This window comes from Procambarus clarkii, chromosome 57, assembly GCF_040958095.1.
Source record: "Procambarus clarkii isolate CNS0578487 chromosome 57, FALCON_Pclarkii_2.0, whole genome shotgun sequence".
Lineage (NCBI taxonomy): Eukaryota > Metazoa > Arthropoda > Malacostraca > Decapoda > Cambaridae > Procambarus > Procambarus clarkii.
The window spans coordinates 16157515-16177869 of record NC_091206.1 but is presented as its reverse complement, the minus strand read 5'-3'; the positions used below and the strand labels follow the sequence as shown (position 1 = coordinate 16177869).

Sequence of the window (20355 nt, the reverse complement as noted above, 5' to 3'; positions counted from 1 at the left end):
TTTGTATTAATATTCTGTTAAAATGTATTAAAGTTAATACATTTTAACAGAATCAAGAAAGGACGATTAACAAAATTTAGGGAAACTCTTCTAAATTATTTATAGGAACATAAATTAATCGTTCAGGTTAATATTTTAATTTAAAATTATATTTAAAATTCTGAAGTCGCTGTTATTATATATTTTCTGCCTGAGAAAATTTGTAATGGATGATGGGAATTTTTTTTAATACATTCTAACGATGGTTTTGGCATTATTTAGTTAAAAAAAAAAGTCGACGGGAATCGCTGTAACTGAATGAATCGAGTAATTTATTTTACAGAATTACTCCGGATATGATATTCTAAAATTATGCATTAAGTATTTGTGTAAATATATTAAATTTTTGTTTTTGTTATTTGTAATCTTGTTTTAAAGTCGTCGTTTCTTCACTGAAGTTTTACATGATTACTCCAGATATGACGTTTTTAGCCTCGACAAATATTAGTTGACACATTTCATAAATAAATCGAGTGTCTCTGGGACTCGTCTGCCACAACTGGGTATGTTCTTTTGCCCTCGGGGCATGTGAGTATACATAGTATACATAGTGAGTATACTCGGGGCATACATAGATTGGAGCAGTCAAACTCAACAGGTCTTTACATATAGCTCAAGATAACTTGTGGGACTTTTCAAACATCAAGCCGGAGTTGACATACACTAAAGAGGTTAACCACACTTCTTGGTGTACAGGTACACTGTGAGTTTACTGTAGCCCAGGACAGTGTCCGGACCTATAGTATTCTTGACCCAACCCGTTCTCACATTTTCTTTCAGTCAATATTGACTTATTAAATACGTGCGTATGTGACATACTAAACATACTAGTTTACCTTGAAAAAGCTTCATAGAAAACACCGACCTTACCTAACCTTCTTAGTATGTTAAGATAAGCATCTTATTGTTTCGTAATTACAATTATTACTTTACCTATACCTTTAATAGGTTAAGTAATAATTGTAATTATTACTGAGGCCTGGTCGAGGCCTCCCATGAGTTGAATTTTCTAACGTAGTGTCTGTACTAGTCTGATGAGCACCAGTAGACTAACCCAAGATTAAGAATGAAAAACTGTCGTTTAAGCAACTTATATGTATATATTATCGTATTTTTTATACAATGTATAACTACTTAATGTATATCCCAGTGCAGATATACAAAGCCCAGGAATTTAAGCTCCAAATGAGTATATGACGTCCTGATGCTGACGTCAACACGTCAACATGCAAGAGTTTGTAATGTAGATAAATAATAATGAATGTGTAGATAAAAAATAAATGTAAAATGTAGACAGTGTCTGGACCTACAGTATTTTTTTTTTTGAGATATATACAAGAGTTGTTACATTCTTGTACAGCCACTAGTACGTGTAGCGTTTCGGGCAGGTCCCTGGAATACGTTGTACTTGGTTGTAAAATTGAGAGTATCAAAGTCCACAACCACTGAAGATAATGAGGGAGAGTCGTTATCTTGAGGTTATCTTGAGATGATTTCGGGGCTTTTTAGTGTCCCCGCGGCCCGGTCCTCGACCAGGCCTCCACCCCCAGGAAGCAGCCCGTGACAGCTGACTAACACCCAGGTACCTATTTTACTGCTAGGTAACAGGGGCATAGGGTGAAAGAAACTCTGCCCATTGTTTCTCGCCGGCGCCTGGGATCGAACCCAGGACCACAGGATCACAAATCCAGCGTGCTGTCCGCTCCTACAAGGAAAGGCTGCCATTGCTCCTCTTGTCTTGGAAATTGAAATTGAAATTGAAATAAGTTTATTGAGGTAAAATACACACAAAGGGACGAGGCCGCTCAAGCTATTCTCACCCCGTTCAGTACATCGTGTTAATACATACATATAAACACATCACAATCAATAATTTGTCTTGGAAACATAGACACACATCACAATCAATAATTTGTCTTGGAAACATAGACACACATCACAATCAATAACTTGTCTTGGAAACATAGACACACATCACAATCAATAACTTGTCTTGGAAACATAGACACACATCACAATCAATAACTTGTCTGGAAACAACTCTTGATGCACCAACAGGTCTTAATAAGGCTTTATTATCAGTGGGATCAGCTGGAGTAGTAGTAACTGTCGTGTTGTTGTTGTAGTAGTTGTTGTTGTTGTAGTTGTTGTTGTTGTAGTAGGTGAGCAAATGGTGAGGGGTGAGGGGCGGGTGTAGTGTAATATGTTGTGGTTGGGGTTCAGCCAAGCCTAACCTCAGTGAATGACAGCCATAGCGCAGGGGAGGAGAGCTGGGGGAGTAGGAAGGAGAGGGGGAAGAAGTAGGTAGAAGATGGAAGAGGCGGGAGTAGGAAGAGGAGGGAGGAAGAAGAGGGAGATGAGGGAGTACGAAGAAGAGGGTGGGGGGGAAAGAGGGAGTAGAATGGAGAAGGAATGAGAAAGGGAGAGATATACAGGCACACGCTGTAATGACTGGATCAGGGTCCCAAATGCTAGAGAACGGTTGAACAACCCCGGTGAACAAACCCAGGTGAACAACCCCACGTGAACAACCCCGGTGAACAAACCCAGGTGAACAACCCCACGTGAACAACCCCGGTGAACAAACCCAGGTGAACAACCCCACGTGAACAACCCCGGTGAACAACCCCGGTGAACAACCCCACGTGAACAACCCCGGTGAACAAACCCCGGTGAACAACCCTGGTGAACAACCATGGTGAACAAACCCCGGTGAACAACCCCGGTGAACAACCCTGGTGAACAAACCCCGGTGAACAAACCCAGGTGAACAACCCCGGTGAACAACCCCGGTGAACAACCCTGGTGAACAAACCCCGGTGAACAACCCCGGTGAACAAACCCCGGTGACAACTCCTGTGAACAACCCCGGTGAACAAACCCAAGTGAACAACCCCGGTGAACAACCCCGGTGAACAAACCCCGGTGAACAACTCCGGTGAACAACCCCGGTGAACAACCCAGGTGAACAAACCTCGGTGAACAACCCCCGGTGAACAAACCCCGGTGAACAAACCCAGGTGAACAAACCCCGGTGAACAAACCCCGGTGAACACTCAATGTTGTGTTTACTCACGGGAAGGGGAATGACAAGGGTAAGTGAGGGGCAGGAAGCAGGAAGAACAGGACGAGGGAATAGGAGATGGGAACAATCAATAGAAAGCGCCAAGCCATTACGACTATATAGCACTTGGGAAGAGATCCAGTCGGGGATTGAACGCCGGCCTGCATGTAGCGTGACCGTCGCTCTACCGTGAGAAAGGAATGGAAGCGAAGCTGAGGGGAAACAAATTGCTAAACGGGGGGGGGGGGGGGTTCTCAAGACGGTTGAAACACGAGGATAAGAGAAACATAGAGTTGACAAGGAATTGAATGGAAGAATTAAACTGAGCACTAGGCTCAAACCCAAGGATTAGGCTCAGTCTCTATAAGACTCACACACGCACGTAAGACAACGGAAATTCAACAAGAGAGAGAGGGAAGTGGTGAGGCGATTGTATCCTCCTAGATTGTCAGGACGTCTTGGACACTGTTCCACACAATTATTACGCACGCTAGATCAGCATGCTGGTGCGTCTGAAGGAGTGCTAAGCTGGGTAAAGGGGATAACTCTTAGGAATGTTGCCAAAGCGTGCCCAACAGCCTGGTTGACCAGACCACCAACTAGGAGACCTGGCCGCGAGAACATTGATTCTCGCAACCGCTTCAAGGTAACTTTAAGGTGAGGCAATCCTTGTTGTTTCCAGAAACTTGGAAAAAGCAACCATCCTTTTATATATATATATATATATATATATATATATATAATAATATATATATATATATATATACATACACATAGGCAGCATCAACTCTCAGATAAGCGTACACTTACAAAGGCCGCCACACACTTAGATAAACGCACGCATACCAATCTACACAGCCACCCACACAATAATATGGAAATAATTATTCTTGAGTGCAAAAAGTGTTCCTACCTGAGGCCAACATTACCCTTGAGCGTGGCACTGGTGGTGTCAGGCTACCGGCACTCACTTGGCATCACAGTTATCATAATATTGGTGGTGCCAAGACCCCGTGTACACGGAGACACGGGCACAAGTCGCTCCCACCACCACTATCACCGCTTAAACTATCCCCAACACTGCTCCAGAGACGTTGTAAGTGTCACTAACTGCCTCAACAACCATCGCCGTCATCACTACCACTACAACCACAACAACATCTGCCTGAACCACCACCGTCAACACTACAACTACAGCCTTAACCACCACCAATACAACAACATCTGCCTGAACCACCACAACATCAATTCCACCACCATCACAACATTTATTCCTGCACCACCACCACAAATATCATGACCAGTACGGACACACAACAATCACCACCACCATCATCATCCCTTCAACCAGACACACACACACACACACACACACTCAGAACTACCACCACTGCCACACATATACATTAATACACCGAGACAGGCATGACCGCGGCTCATACAAGCCAGTACACACCTGAGGGCCATAGAGATTACCTAAGCCATCAGTATACACACTGCTCTTACACCTCCACTGACAGTACAAACTCCAACCCAAACACACACACACACACACACACACAAACAACACCCCCAGTCACCCAAGTCCCAACCCGACGACACAAAACCCACACCAAGATGTCACCTGCCTGTCCCCGCGATCACCGAAGAATTTATCCAATCCGGATAAGAAAAATATGTGTTGAAATGCCTCGACACGACGCGCTGGGCAAAAACAGCTGAACGGCTCGTCGCCCGCCATTGTCGCTTGACAGGTATCTGTGTCTCTGGGAGCGCCGCCAACCACAACAGGCATACAATAATTGGCCGGAAGTTTGCTTAGCGTTTATGACAAATGATAACTATTAGTCTCTCTCTCTCTCTCTCTCTTGTTTCGCTGATAACAGTATCAAGAGCGGGAGAGCAAGCGGCTGTCACATCCCTGTCATGGGTTGTAGGTCCCCCTGTCATGGGTTGTAGTAAGTCCCCCCCTGTCATGGGTTATAGATCCCCTACCACGGGTTATAGATCCCCTGCCACGGGTTATAGATCCCCTACCACGGGTTATAGATCCCCTACCACGAGTTATAGATCCCCTACCACGGGTTATAGATCCCCTACCACGAGTTATAGATCCCCTACCACGGGTTATAGATCCCCTACCACGGGTTATAGATCCCCTACCACGAGTTATAGATCCCCTATCACGAATTAAAGCTTCCAAGCCGTGGATTAAAGCTTCTGTACCACCAATTCAAGCTTCCCATCGCTGATTGAAGATTCCCTGCCATTGGTTAAGGCTTCCCTGCCACGGGTTATAGATCCCCTACCACGGGTTATAGATCCCCTACCACGGGTTATAGATCCCCTACCTCGGGTTATAGATCGCCTACCACGGGTTATAGATCCCCTACCACGGGTTATAGATCCCCTACCACGTATCAAGGATTCCCTGCCGCGGGTTCAATACTGAGGTTAGCAAGAGTGTTGAACTACGAGGGCTAACAATCTCCTGTTCCCTGGAGGAGGCTCTGAAGACTCCTGGCGGTATGTCACCTGCTAATTAAACACCCACGCGATCAAAATACATTTACCTGTTAACAGGCTGAAGTGCCTGTTTGGTGGCGCTTATACTCGACTGTTTTCATAGTGAAATATAAGTTGCCAATCATTATTTTGACTACACCGATAAAAAGAACATTGAAATTAAAAGCCTTTCAAGTGAATAAATAGTGAGTGTTATGGTAGGTGGAGGAGCCTGGAGGTGCTCCACCAGCCCCGTCTGCTGCCACTCACCTGTCGGGCTGTTGCTCTGCTTGACGTAGGCGGCCGTGGGCGTGAGGGTGGGCGTCGTGTTGGGCGTGAGGGCTGACCACATGTCTCGATCACCGAGGGCGCCCATGGGCGGGAGGGGCGCGGCGGGCGTCATGCTGGTGTAGACACCAGGGGAGGCGGGCGGGTACTCTGCCACGCCGCCGCCGCCGCTGTAGGATGGCAGCGAGCAGGAGGCGGAGTACATGTTGCCGCCGTAGGATGTGGGCGGCTGCGGGTAGCTGGCGTAGTCCTGGTAGGACGGGTACTGGCCGTACTGGCTGGCCGGGGGCAGCTGAGACCCGCACACGTCGTAGGGCGTCGCCAGGGAAGGCGCCCCTCCCTGGTACAGCGGGTACGGCTTCATGGCCTGAACCTTCCTGCGGAATCCTCGAGGACGCCGCCGGAAGGATCCCTCCTCGAACATGAGCTCGGCCGTGGGGTCGATGGCCCAGTAGTGGCCCTTGCCTGGCCGGCCCATCGACTTGGGCAGCTTGATGAAGCACTCGTTGAGGGAGAGGTTGTGGCGCACCGAGTTCTTCCAGCCGGTGTAGGAGCCGCGGAAGAAAGCAAACCGCTGTTGCAGGAACTGATAGATCTCCGAGAGCGTCAGACGCCTCTGAGGGGAGCTCTGGATGGCCATGACGATGAGAGCGATGTAGGAGTAGGGCGGCTTCTCCTGCCGGCGGGCTCCCCCCCGCTTACCGCCGCCCGAGGTCTTCTCGTTGTTGCCGTTAGAGGCGGCAACTCCCGTAGGGGCGTCGTTGGGGACCTCGGTGATTGGCGCCGGCGGGACCTCCTCGGGAGGCACCAGCGGCGCTAGGGCCGCCACTCCGCCGTCTTCTTCGCCTTTCATGGCCACAGCGCTGGCCAAGAGTGCCAGGTCGCCGAACTCGGCCGTACCCGCCACACTCCTGAACCCGAGAGCCGCGATTGTGGCGCTGACGGCGACGCCGCGGTGCTCCGTGTTGACTTGTGGCGGCGGGCAGGCGCGTCGTGCTCACCGGCAGTGCCGCCGCTCGTGCTCAACGGGGCCTTAGGCTTCACAAGTGTTCAAATGGGTAAATATTTACTAGTCAAGTGGCAGGTGGGACGCTCCTGGGGGGGTGGGGGGAGGAGATGGCTCCTGGGTACGCTGCCCTACAAGTCTCACGCTCTGGCCGGGGGTCACAGTCCGCTCTAGGTCGGGGTGGCACTGGTCAGGTCGTGCCCAGGTGAGCGTGCCACCGCCTCGGGCAGGCCCTGGCTGTGCCCCGGGCCGCCCACCACGCATGCGCGGTCGCAGAAGGCGGGGCATGGCGGCTGCTCCGTAAAATGCCGCGATCATTATACCCTTGTTTGTTTCGCCTGCCCGAGAGGGTGCCCCGAGACGCTACCCCAACCTACAAAATCTTTCCGCTATCATATGCCTTTAAACGCAATTTTTTTTAATTAAATATTAATTAAAATATCACATTTTTCCGCGAGCCTCCGTGATTTTTATTTAATTATTGACCGTAGTTAATACGGTGAAAATATAAATTGTAAATACTGCTGTGTAAAATAGAGCTTAAGACTCGAAACATCGAAATATATATATTTTTTTGCGGCAATGAAGACGGCTATTTCAGGTCCCATCATTCAGTTCTTTTCCAAGAACATGGCCGAGGAAGCCAAGAACATCGCTACCCAAGACCACCCACATTCTTGAGCCGTCCGTCGCCCCGCCCACAGCGGGACGAGGGGGGCGGGGCCAAGAGCCAGGAACCCGCAGGCGCCACCCTGATTGGCTCCAGGCGACTCGGGGCGGACCCTCAGGGGGGCATCTCGCCGCTCTGATTGGCCCTCGGGTCATTCCTATCTAATGTTCTGCTGGTAATGGATTTTCTGAAACCTGGCATCTTCAAGTTGATATCCCGGTAATTTGTCTTGTGGTAATGACACAGCTGAGGCGGTCTTGTGTGTCAGCGTCAGTGGACTCCTCTTGTTCAATGTATTACTCGTATTAATACACCAGTTCAACTACAAATATAAACTTGAAATTTATATTTTTTTTGCCTAATGAATAAAGCAATAATCTTTCTACATGCGTAAATATATATATATATAGGAGTGACCTCGTATGGGTCAATAAGCCATGTATTGAATTTATTCTTGTGACTGAATAAATAGATCTTATTTATTCTTATTTATGAATAAATTGATTCATTTATTCTTATTTATGAAGAAATTGATTCATTTATTCTAATTTATGAATAAATTGATTCATTTATTCTAATTTATGAATAAATTGATTCATTTATTCTTAATTTTATTTATTCTTTAATTTGTTCGTGTGTCAGTAACGTATTCGTGCGGCTCGTCCTCTTGACTTGACACAACATCACTAAAACGATGTACTAAATTGCCGGAACCTAACCTACCACAGGACCCACGCGTAGAAAACGGGGCCCACTCGTAAATTGTGCGAGCCACTATGACGCTATAACACATCATATTTTGCCCGTTGGTGGGGGGGGGGCATTTATACGGCAAAATGCGATGTTATTATTCGCGAGGACGGGTTGGCAGTCATTCAGGAGAGAGACCCCCCTTGTGTAGGTCTTTACCACAGCGTAAATGTTGACATAATTGGTGAAACCGATCGACCCTGTAACGCGTAACTTAACGCTCCCTAGTGTTACCTTGTTACAACTTCGTACAAAGTTGTGTCACGTTAAAAGGTGTTACAACTTGTCTAAAGGTGTTACAGCTTGTCTAAAGGTGTTACAACTTGTCTAAAGGTGTTACACCTTGTCTAAAGGTGTTACAGCTTGTCAAAAGGTGTTACACCTTGTCTAAAGGTGTTACACCTTGTCTAAAGGTGTTACACCTTGTCTAAAGGTGTTACACCTTGTCTAAAGGTGTTACACCTTGTCTAAAGGTGTCACAACTTGTCAAAAGATATCACAACTTGTTCGAACGTTGTTGCATCGTAGTTTCATCGTGTGCTTGGCGGGATCTAGGAGTTGTTTAAGCAAATCAATTACAATCAATCGAATATTGAGGGAAAAACCCGACATTGTCGCCTGCGGCCCTAAACGCCAGCCCCGCCAGCCTCGCCCTGGACCTGACTAAAATATTGCAGGCGACGAGTCACAATAACGTGGCTAAAGTATGTTGACCAGGCCACACACTAGAAGGTGAAGGGACGACGACGTTTCGGTCCATCCTGGACCATTCTCAAGTCGATTGAGATTCAATCTCAATCGATTCATTCTTAATCGACTTGAGAATGGTCCAGGACGGACCGAAACGTCGTCGTCCCTTCACCTTCTAGTGTGTGGTCTGGTCAACATACTTTAACCAAAATATTCTTAATCAGTACATAACAAAGTACAGTTGGTGACACTTTAAAATATTTTTTTGTCTATAAACTATTAGTTCTCTATAATTTCATTAATAAATCTTGCCACATGTTCTTGTCTGTGCTGATGAAGATTAGTGAATCAAAAATGGTATTAATTCTAATCGTCCCATATGTGTCCCCATTACTGTAATGTGTCCTGATGTCCCATTATTCGGGACAGGAAGCCTATTAGGCTCATCGAGTATCGCGGGTCAACTACTGACCTCTCTAGGTCACTGTGTCAACAGTCTGGTAACATAAATTAACAATATCTTTATAGTTTAACAGTTTAACAGCCTGGTTGACCAGCATTCACATATTATGTAACTAACTCGTCGTCACTGCTGTAACTTGCTTACGTAAACGACTTCTTTGGGTTCAGATCCTGAACCCATTATATCCCGCTGTATCCTTTCAAAATCTTCACCCGGAAATAATTCTACATAAGACCAGGGGGCAGATTCACGAAAGCACTTACGCAAGTACTTACGAACGTGTCCATCTTTCCTCAATCTTTGACGGCTTTGGTTACATTTATTAAACAGTTTACAAGCGTGAAAACTTGCCAATCAACTGTTGTTATTGTTATAAACAGCCTCCTGGTGCTTCGGAGCTCATTAACTGTTTAATAATTGGAAACAAAGCCGCCAAAGATTGAGAAAAGATGTACAGGTTCGTAAGTGTTTGCGTAAGTGCTTTCGTGAATCTGGCGCCAGGAGGGCTGACAGAATGTGCAAGGTAGCCTGTTGAAAGACGTGTAATTATTGTAATTGCAGAGGTGTAATTAGTACGCCGAGAGAGAACTCTTATCATCATCATGGGCTCAAGATTGTTCAACACTCTCTCTCTCTCTCTCTCTCTCTCTCTCTCTCTCTCTCTCTCTCTCTCTCTCTCTCTCTCTCTCTCTCTCTCTCTCTCTCTCTCTCTCTCTCTCAGCGGTATACCTGGACGAGCTCTCACGGTGTTCAAGAGATAACCTGATAAACACTTCTAAAGGCAACCTAATCAACCGGGATGTGAATCCTACGTCATACTACGAGCAGCTGCGTCTAACAGCCTGGTTGACCAGACTACTAACCAGGAGGACTGGTCAGAGATCGAACCAAGGGAATGTTGTTCCTCTGAAGTACCGCAAGGAAGCTACCGCTCACATTATAGGTATGAGGTCCATCACAGCTTACAATATAGGTATTGGGTATATAATAAATCAAATAAACTAAAATATATGCTTTGCAGACAATAGGCCCAAAATCTCAACCGTAGAGAGGCAAAGATGTACATCTAAACGCACACATGTGCGAACATACAAACAAAACATACAGTACACATTTTAAATAGTTAAACACACACACACACACACACACACACACACCGAGAGAACAGGCGAGGACCGAAAGACCGAAGCTCAACCCCCGCAAAAACACAACTAGGTGAAATCGACTTGAGAATGGTCCAGGACGGACCGAAACGTCGTCGTCCCTTCACCTTCTAGTGTGTGGTCTGGTTAACATATTTTAGCCACGTTATTGTGACTCATCGCCTACAACTAGGTGAATACACACAAACAATTCCCTAATATTGACCCACATCACTTACCAATTAGATCAATCAAGCGGCCACTTGATCAACCACTCTTTCATCATCTCCAGAGCCTTCCTGCAATCTATTTATTTATTTATTTATATACAAGAAGGTACATTGGGTTTGAGAGAATACATAGCATAGTATTTACAATCTTGTAAAGCCACTAGTACGCGCAGCGTTTCGGGCAGGTCCTTAATCTAACAGATAATTTTAAGTAAATTAAATTCTAGCAGAATTAACAGATACATTGCAAGAAAAAAATGAGATGAGAGAGATTAGTAAGTATAGTAAAGCACATTGTTATATTAAAGCTCTGATTGATTACATTGACAACTTGGTTCGTAATTTAAACAAGATTAATAGACACCATACAGCAATCATACAATCTTCCGTCGTTTGCGTATTCCTCGTAATTGATACATGATTCGTAATAACAGACGAGGGGTGTCTATTCCCTCTGATATAGCATTCACATAGATTAATAATAGAATGGACCATAATACTGACTCCTTTGTGATGCCGTTGGTAAAATCCCGACATTCTGAGGTCTCTTCTCTCGGTGTGACTCTCTGTTCTCTGTCGCTTAGGTACTCCCTGATTTTTTCATTTTATGCAGAAAGGGTGGTAGTGAAGATGGGGTTAGTGATTATGGTTGGGTAGTGAGGGAGGGTGATTGATTGTGAGGAAGGTGATGGGTAGTAGTGGTGAGGGTGAGTGGTGAGTGATGATTGTGTTTTGTGAGGTATAAGATGTTCACAGGAGTGATAATAGTGATGAGGGAAGAGGCACTGATAAGGAAGGAGAAAGGAGAAGGAGGAGGAAGGGAAGGAGGACTTCGAAGAGCGGACATTATCCCTTGTATTTAGACATCTTCAACGCGAAGACTCATCAGTTACGTTTGAACATTTTTGCACCTGTAGCCATCAATATCATAGTGTATTCAAGTGTTTTGTACATGAGTAGAGTGTAGTGTGAGATGAGGGCATCGTGTATACCCCGGGAACACCTAAGATCACTTACTCCTGTCATACTTCTCTCACACTGTATATCTTAGTACACCCTTCTTCATCCCTTGTGTTGTGTTCTGTTGGTCTCGTTGTTACATTAGGGTCCGTCACACTATGGTCACCCGTCCTGGGGTCTGCTGTTCTTTGGCCTGCTGTCCTGAGGTCTGCTGTTCTATGATCTGATGTTCCATGTTCTGCTATCCAAAGATGTGCTGTTCTATACTTTATCGTTCTATGGTGTACTGTTCTGTGCTGATCCATATTATGGTCTGGTGTTCTATAGTTAGTCACACTGTGGTGTGGCTGAGGCAGTGCTCTGGGAAGTTAGGAAGCAGCTGGGCTCCGCCTCACATGGTGTATATAGGGCAAGGATGTTGCTTCAAACTTCCAAAGGCGACGCAGTGAGTCCTTCACTTGCCTCACGGAAGGACGCAACGCAGGACTTAAACCAGTGGACATAGTTTCCTATTCCATGACCTTGGCTCAAGGATCTTGTGTCCAGGGCCGCCACATATGCTTGCAGCCTCACTTCCTTCGGGACCTCCTCCACCAGCCGCTCATTCTTGCATCTTGCAACAGTTTAACTGATCCTGTGGCCGCTGTACCTCCTACGGGATTGAAATATCTCTCATGGGGAACCGGTCGGCCGAGCGGACAGCACACTGGACTTTTGATCCTGTGGTCCTGGGTTCGATCCCGGGCGCCGGCGAGAAACAATGGGCAGAGTTTCTTTCACCCTATGCCCCTGTTACCTAGCAGTAAAATAGGTACTTGGGTGTTAATCAGCTGTCACGGGCTGCTTCCTGGGGGGTGGAGGCCTGGTCGAGGACCGGGCCGCGGGGACACTAAAAGCCCCGAAATCATCTCAAGATAACCTCAAGAAGATCGTGTGTTTGGAGTATTTTTCTCTGCCTTCAGTTTCATATATTTTTCGTGTATTGTTTTTTCTTTCCTTCATTACTTACCTTTTGAATTATATTTCCACATGTGTTAGCTCACCTGTAGGCGACGAGTCACAATAACGTGGCTAAAGTAAGTTGACCAGACCACACACTAGAAGGTGAAGGGACGACGACGTTTCGGTCCGTCCTGGACCATTCTCAAGTCGATTGTGGATTGTTAGCTCACCTCCCCGCATGGTTTGAAGACTGTGTCTTGCCCAGACACGCTTGCGTAGCCCCTTTATATCAAGTGTGTAGATCTTGAGAATTTTTTAGACATTTCCCTAAACTATAAATTTCATTCAAAATGATCTGCTACCAGAAATTTTAGCCAAATATCCCCAGTTTGCTAACTGTAGGTAGTGACTGAGTGACTGTAACCTATCCACTGCTGCCCACTGGATTGGGGGCGGTGTGCAGGACAAACATATCAATTTTGACACTAGCTCTCCACATGTCAGTTGCTTAATTAAGAACCTGTACTTGTGGTCGGTCTCGAACCCATTTATGATGTGACGACTTATATTAAATTTTGTAACTAGCTCATCATGATTGTAACTTGCTTAGCTAAATGAATTGTGGGGTTCAGTCCCTGAGCCCATTATGTGCCTCTAACCCTTTCCACTACCGCCCACAAGATGGGTATGGGGTGCATAATAAATGAACTAAACTGAGTCTACTTCCTGACGGAGGTAGGGCTGTTATCGCACTAACAGCCCTGTTATCGAGTGTCCACAGGCTGGACAACCCAAATGCCTTTATCTCAGACCCCAACTGTTGGACTGAAGTTGTGATGAAATAGTACCTGATAACCGCTATCGTGCACGGCTTCAATAAAATACAACAAAATTAAGATATCTCGGACGACTTGTAATACCAAAGACATTATGAATACTCTGGTCAATCTCAACAGGGCAAAATATATAGGGAATAACAAATCAAAGAAAGCAGGACAAAATAATAACAAGGATATATCCAAGAGCCTGAGACGCCCAAGACGGATAACATCGAAAGCAAGAGCAAGATAACACCAGATGACGGGAAATATCTAAGACATTACAAAGAGAAAAGAGACTAAACACAAAATATTAAACACTCCAGTGACGCTCGTCTCGAAAAAAAGGAAATTACAGCGTATACGTCAACAGGAAATATCATGCTGGCGCCAGGAGCCAGATGGGCAGGGAAGGTGACCTGGAAGCTGGCCAGGAGCCAGATGGGCAGGGAAGTGGACCTGGAAGCTGGCCAGGAGCCAGATGGGCAGGGAAGGTGACCTGGAAGCTGGCCAGGAGCCAGATGGGCAGGGAAGTAGACCTGGAAGCTGGCCAGGAGCCAGATGGGCAGGGAAGGTGACCTGGAAGCTGGCTAGGAGCCAGATGGGCAGGGAAGGTGACCTGGAAGCTGGCCAGGAGCCAGATGGGCAGGGAAGTGGACCTGAAAGCTGGCCAGGAGCCAGATGGGCAGGGAAGTAGACCTGGAAGCTGGCCAGGAGCCAGATGGGCAGGGAAGTAGACCTGGAAGCTGGCCAGGAGCCAGATGGGCAGGGAAGGTGACCTGGAAGCTGGCCAGGAGCCAGATGGGCAGGGAAATAGGTACCCATTTTACTGTTGGAGAAACAGAAGCTACAATTAAGGATTGTTATCCTTAACTGTCAATCCCAGTCAATCCTCCCCGGCCAGGATATGAACCCAGGACAAAGTGCTCGCGAAACGCCAGGCGAGTGTCTTAACCAATACCCCACGGGGACTGCTAAATATGCAGGGAAGTAGACCAGGAAGCAGACCTGCAGACAAATGGAAGGCACACATGTTGAAGGCCCATCCACTTGCCACATAATATATCAACAACTGCAACTATTACTATAAACAGTACTTTATAATCATTAGGTACGCAAGAACGCGGCATTTCAGGTAACTCCGAAAGGGAATTAAAAGTCACAAATAAATGGGTTACCCATAAGAACATTCATAGTGACCACTAAGCAACAAGACTATCAGAGAACGAGATATCAGAGAACGAGATATCAGAGAACGAGATATCAGAGAACGAGATATCAGAGAACATATCACCTGACACAAAGAACACAACCTCCCAGCCGGTCGGCCGAGCGGACAGCACGCTGGACTTGTGATCCTGTGGTCCTGGGTTCGATCCCAGGCGCCGGCGAGAAACAATGGGCAGAATTTCTTTCTCCCTATGCCCCTGTTACCTAGCAGTAAAATAGGTACCTGGGTGTTAGTCAGCTGTCACGGGCTGCTTCCTGAGGGTGGAGGCCTGGTCGAGGACCGGGCCGCGGGGACACTAAAAAGCCCCGAAATCATCTCAAGATAACCTCAAGATAACCTCCCAGGAAGGATTTTTGTATTAATTTGTTGCCGTCAGAGGCAGCTAGTTTATTGTGCACCCCATACTCATCCTGTGAGCAGGAAGGAGGTATTGGGTTATCCGGGACACGGAGGGACCGGGAAGTCTTCTTTGAAGAGGCTTCAGCCCCTTGCTCAAGACGCAGCAAGCGGGGCGCCCCCACTGCGTCACTCCTTAGTGTGTTCCCCGGTGGTTGGGCCCCTGTGTGTATATTTGTCCTCCAGGATCTCAAGTGAGGGGCCATATGATGAGGGGGCCCGGAGGAGTGGTTCCTGCTACAGCCTACGACGGAGCTTCACATCCTCCAGGTCGAGGGGGAGATTGGCTGATTCATCATCCAATTTCTTGGGTGAGTTCCTGGTTGATGTTGTTGAACACACACACACACACACACACACACACACACACACACACACACACACACACACACACACACACACACACACACACACACATTAGAGTCATTTTTGACAAATATCCCGATACAAAGGATCACTTCATATCATTCAAGGAGGAGGTGGGCGAGACATGTAAAGTAGATCCTTAAGTAATACAGCGGTCTACTTTAGGGGGTCTCAAGATAATCGTAGAGAAGCAATAAAGAAAACCTGAAATAAGTACACCCAAGCCAGGAAAGGGAAGGGAACTATCAGGGGGAAAGCACCAAGTCATTACGACTATATAGCACTGAGAAGGGGTCAGGATAAGGATTTGGGATAGGACTGGGGAGGGAAGGAATGGTGCCCCAACCACTTGGACGGTCGGGGATTGAACGCCGACCTGCATGACGCTCTACCGTCCAGCCCAAGCGATTGGACCCAAGCCAGGAGGCAATTTAAAAATGGCATTACAGCAAAAGATAAGGACCAACCAACCGGACAAGGATCACCTCATCAAATTGTAAGACAAAAGGACCTGGTGGAAGCTGAAAACGCAAATGAGCTGAAGGAATATGGGGAAATAATCGCACCTTGTGTGAGTAGTCAATAACTGAAGTGTACTGAAAGATGACGTTATGGAAACCACCTCCATCCAAAACGTTAAGGCCAGATTCGACAAATAATTTACATCAGAATATTAGATTGTAACGCAACAAGAATAACAAGGCCAGTGAGCAACGTTTTTCTTAACTTAGAAGGTTCAAGGGTTCAAAAGGAGATTCAAAAAGTAACTCTCCAAAATTCATTTTGCAATTTAATTGTGGCCCGACGCTAAGAGAAGCATTTCATTGACCCTTGTCAACATTTTCAAAGGTCCAAGTGGAAACAATTTGGTTGATTGATGAAGATTAAGCCACCCAAAAGGTGGCACGGGCATGAATAGCCCGTAAGTGGTGGGCCTTTTGAGCCATCACCAGTATCAAGAGCTGATACTGGAGATCTGTGGAGGTGTGACTGCACCCTGCATGACGGGAGATGTCTCCCGTCAATTTGATTGGAGCAGCAGAATATATAAATGAGAATGAGGTGAAGCACCTCGCTGTGGACCAATAGGCCTACTACAGCTTACAAGTCTCCTATATCTTAACGATGTCTGGGAGAGTATGTGGGATGCTCCGTCTTAGTCTCGAAGATGACAGAGTGTAACCGGGAGTCAGCTGGCTGTTGACAGTTGACTTGAGTTTTTAAAGTGCAAGATAATTGTATAAACCAAATAAAAACACTCATTAATGAAATGTGTCAATTATTATACAAGAGAGGAAACTAACATGCCGGCAGCCATGACAAACTAACACATTGGGAACTCTTGCGCTCTCTGGCGGTTGAATGCGATACTGTGGCCGACGCTGCTCCATCCTGGCAAATGTCAAGCTGCGTTTGTTTAAACAATAGCTGTATGCCCTTGTTGCAATGTGGACAGCTGCTCGCTTGTTACAATGTGGACAGCTGCTCGCTTGTTGCAATGTGGACAGCTGCTCGCTTGTTACAATGTGGACAGCTGCTCGCTTGTTGCAATGTGAACAGCTGCTCGCTTGTTATAATGTGAACAGCTGCTCGCTTGTTACAATGTGGACAGCTGCTCGCTTGTTACAATGTGGACAGCTGCTCGCTTGTTACAATGTGGACAGCTGCTCGCTTGTTACAATGTGGACAGCTGTTCGCTTGTTACAATGTGAACAGCTGCTCCCTTGTTACAATGTGGACAGCTGCTCGCTTGTTACAATGTGAACAGCTGCTCGCTTGTTATAATGTGAACAGCTGCTCGCTTGTTACAATGTGGACAGCTGCTCGCTTGTTACAATGTGGACAGCTGCTCGCTTGTTACAATGTGAACAGCTGCTCCCTTGTTACAATGTGGACAGCTGCTCGCTTGTTACAATGTGAACAGCTGCTCGCTTGTTACAATGTGGACAGCTGCTCGCTTGTTACAATGTGGACAGCTGCTCGCTTGTTACAATGTGGACAGCTGCGTGAACCAAAAATGCAGTGTGGAAACCTGGAGACAGACAGATGTGCATGAAGGGAAATAAACTGAATGTTAGAAATGTAAACTGAAAAACAGGAACTCCAAGATATATACAACCCTTAACCATTAACTGTAATCACCATCTTGTAACTTGTAGCTTTTAAAACTCTCACTTGTTACGGACCAAGTGACAGTTATATATATATATATATATATATATATATATATATATATATATATATATATATATATATATATATATATATATATATATATATATATAATGTGTGTGTGTTTTGGGTTATTTTACATTTTAATAATTTATTATTATTTCATCATTTTATAATGATAATTATCATCATTACTTTTTGTATGCAGTTGAGGCAGTTAACGTCGTCCTAAATGTGAATGTTTCACTTGTTATATAATTTTGAGCAAAGAGATCTTGTGCATTTTGGCGGAGGTGGAGTGTGTTTGTGAAGGCATCAAACAATTTACCCGCGCGGTGAGCATGTAGTAGGTCTTACTAATGCTTAATGCTGGCCTGTGTTTGTGTTATTCTTACCGGGTGAGCATGGCGGTGAGCATGTAGTAGGTCTTACTAATGCTTAATGCTGGCCTGTGTTTGTGTTATTCTTACCGGGTGAGCATGGCGGTGAGTATGTTGTAGGTCTTATTAATGCTTAATGCTGGCCTGTGTTTGTGTTACTCTTACCGGGTGAGCATGGCGGTGAGCATGTAGTAGGTCTTATTAATGCTTAATTCTGACCTCTGGTTGTGTTACTCTTACCGGGTGAGCATGGCGGTGAGCATGTAGTAGGTCTTATTAATGCTTAATGCTGACCTCTGGTTGTGTTACTCTTTCATTCATTTATTTACACATTCACTCACTTCTTCTTTCGCCCCTCACACTTTCTCATTCTTATTTCCAAACTCATTTTCTTCCTTCCTAGCTTCCACCTCCTCACTTTCAATGCTACTTTCCCTCTCTCTCACTCCGACATAGTCTCGCTCTCTCTCTCTCCATCATTCACATTCACTGTTACTCTTTCTCAAAATCTCACTTTCAAACTTTCACTCATTCAGATGGTCTATGAATCTACCCTTTCTCAAATTCTTCTGTTTTTACTCTTGACACATTGACAATTCATGTATATAAAATAAAATAAAATAAAATGTTTATTTAGGTAAGGTACATACATACAATAAATTTTTACAAAGATTGGTTGACTTATAGGTAGAGCTAGTACATACAATGCCTAAAGCCACTATTACGCAAAGCGTAAAGTATAAAAACAAAGTTTTTTTTTCGTTAGTGTAGAAGTTACGACAACACATCTACACCTGATTAAACTAAAGTTTCCGCAACGACAAAAACAACGTCTCCACGACTGTCCTCAACTTTCCAGGAACGTCGAAGAGAAGTAAAAATTGTTTGCTGGGAGGAACCACAGTATATTTTGACACTGCCTCCTGGGGGGATGGGGGTGTTGTGGGGAAGGAAAGAGGTGGTGGTGGTGGGGGAAGTAACGCGCTCGGGAAGAAAGGTAAGAGACCAGATATACGAGGGGAGAAGGGAGATGAGGGGTGTGGAAGGGAAGATAAAGGAGGGAGAGTGCAGTAAAGCGAGACTATAGGTGTTAAAGGAGGGGGTAGGGGGGGACATAGATAATGGTGGTATTGACTAAACGGATGAATGAGGCTCGCCAGATTATTCATAGCCTTCAGTTGCGTTCTTCTTTCACGAATTACTTTTCTAGATGACGATGAAGTTTGTGTGATCTTGTGGACAATAAAGTGAGACAATTTACTGTTCTTGCTTCTGCAGACGATTGACGAATGTAAGGAGAAATTGTAGTGTGTTTGTCTGGTGGACACGAGGACAGGTTACACAGGGGACTCCTTGTGTTTGTCTGATGGACACAAGGACAAGTTACAGGTGTACTTTGGTTTTCTGTTTAGGAGAAGTGATTCTGATGCGAGTTCTAGCTGAACGCTTGATCAACAACAAGCAAAATAAAAAAAAATTAATTCTTAGTGAGGACCCTTCCCCTTGAAGAAGGGAATATAAGATGAGATGGATTCTTGTAGGTATCATTGTCCTCTATTGTACTATTGCATATTGTCTTATACCACTGTCTTTAGTTGGCCATTTTATTCGTTGCCTTATTATTCACAATTTATTACTCGCATAAAAGGAATATAGTAAAGTTGAAGAGGTTGTAGTCCTCAAGCTCCTCAGATGTCAGACAAGAATGGAGGATGTAGCGAGCATTTCCCTTCTGGAACGCCGTACTTAAATGAAGTTAGTCGCTCTTGGATCACATGTACATGTAAGTTTCAGGGAATGTCCAGTCGGTTAAGTGCTGTTGGGTCTGGTCAGTAACTGGTTGAGTGAGAGCCTCACCTTAGGCTTAGAGGACTTTAATGTGCCTAATCCGTTACCAGTCTCTGGAAATGGTGTATCAGTACACATTTTACAGTTAATTCCAAGAATTGCCGAAGAAGAGTCCAGTGATTTGTAGAAGTTGTTATGAGTAAAGATTCTTAATGTGAATCTGTTACAAAGGAGTGGGAGAGCCAAGAGGTCCGTCACAGAGGACTGGGAAAGTACAGTGCTGTATACAGTAGTACAGTAAAGTACAGTACACAGGGCGAAGAGGTAGAACATTTGGTTGACAGAGCCCGGGTGCATGGGGGGGGGGGATTGTGCAAAAACCTGGTTTGTGCTTCGGAGAAGCTGCAGGAGCCTTGTGAAGGCAAGTAGCACTCCCGGTTGCAATTCTTTTAATC

General features: G+C 45.6%; 1 protein-coding gene across 1 annotated transcript in view; it reads right to left on the bottom strand.

Annotated features, from left to right (window-relative positions):
• The window catches only part of LOC123745002 (forkhead box protein F1), a 119900-nt gene extending 112579 nt beyond the window's left edge, over positions 1–7321 (bottom strand). The window contains exon 1 of the mRNA XM_045725250.2: positions 5879–7321. Within this exon, the coding sequence (XP_045581206.1) occupies positions 5879–6749 (871 nt within the window). The 5' untranslated portion in view covers positions 6750–7321. The remainder of the gene's footprint in view (positions 1–5878) is intronic.
• Positions 7322–20355: the final 13034 nt, after the last annotated feature.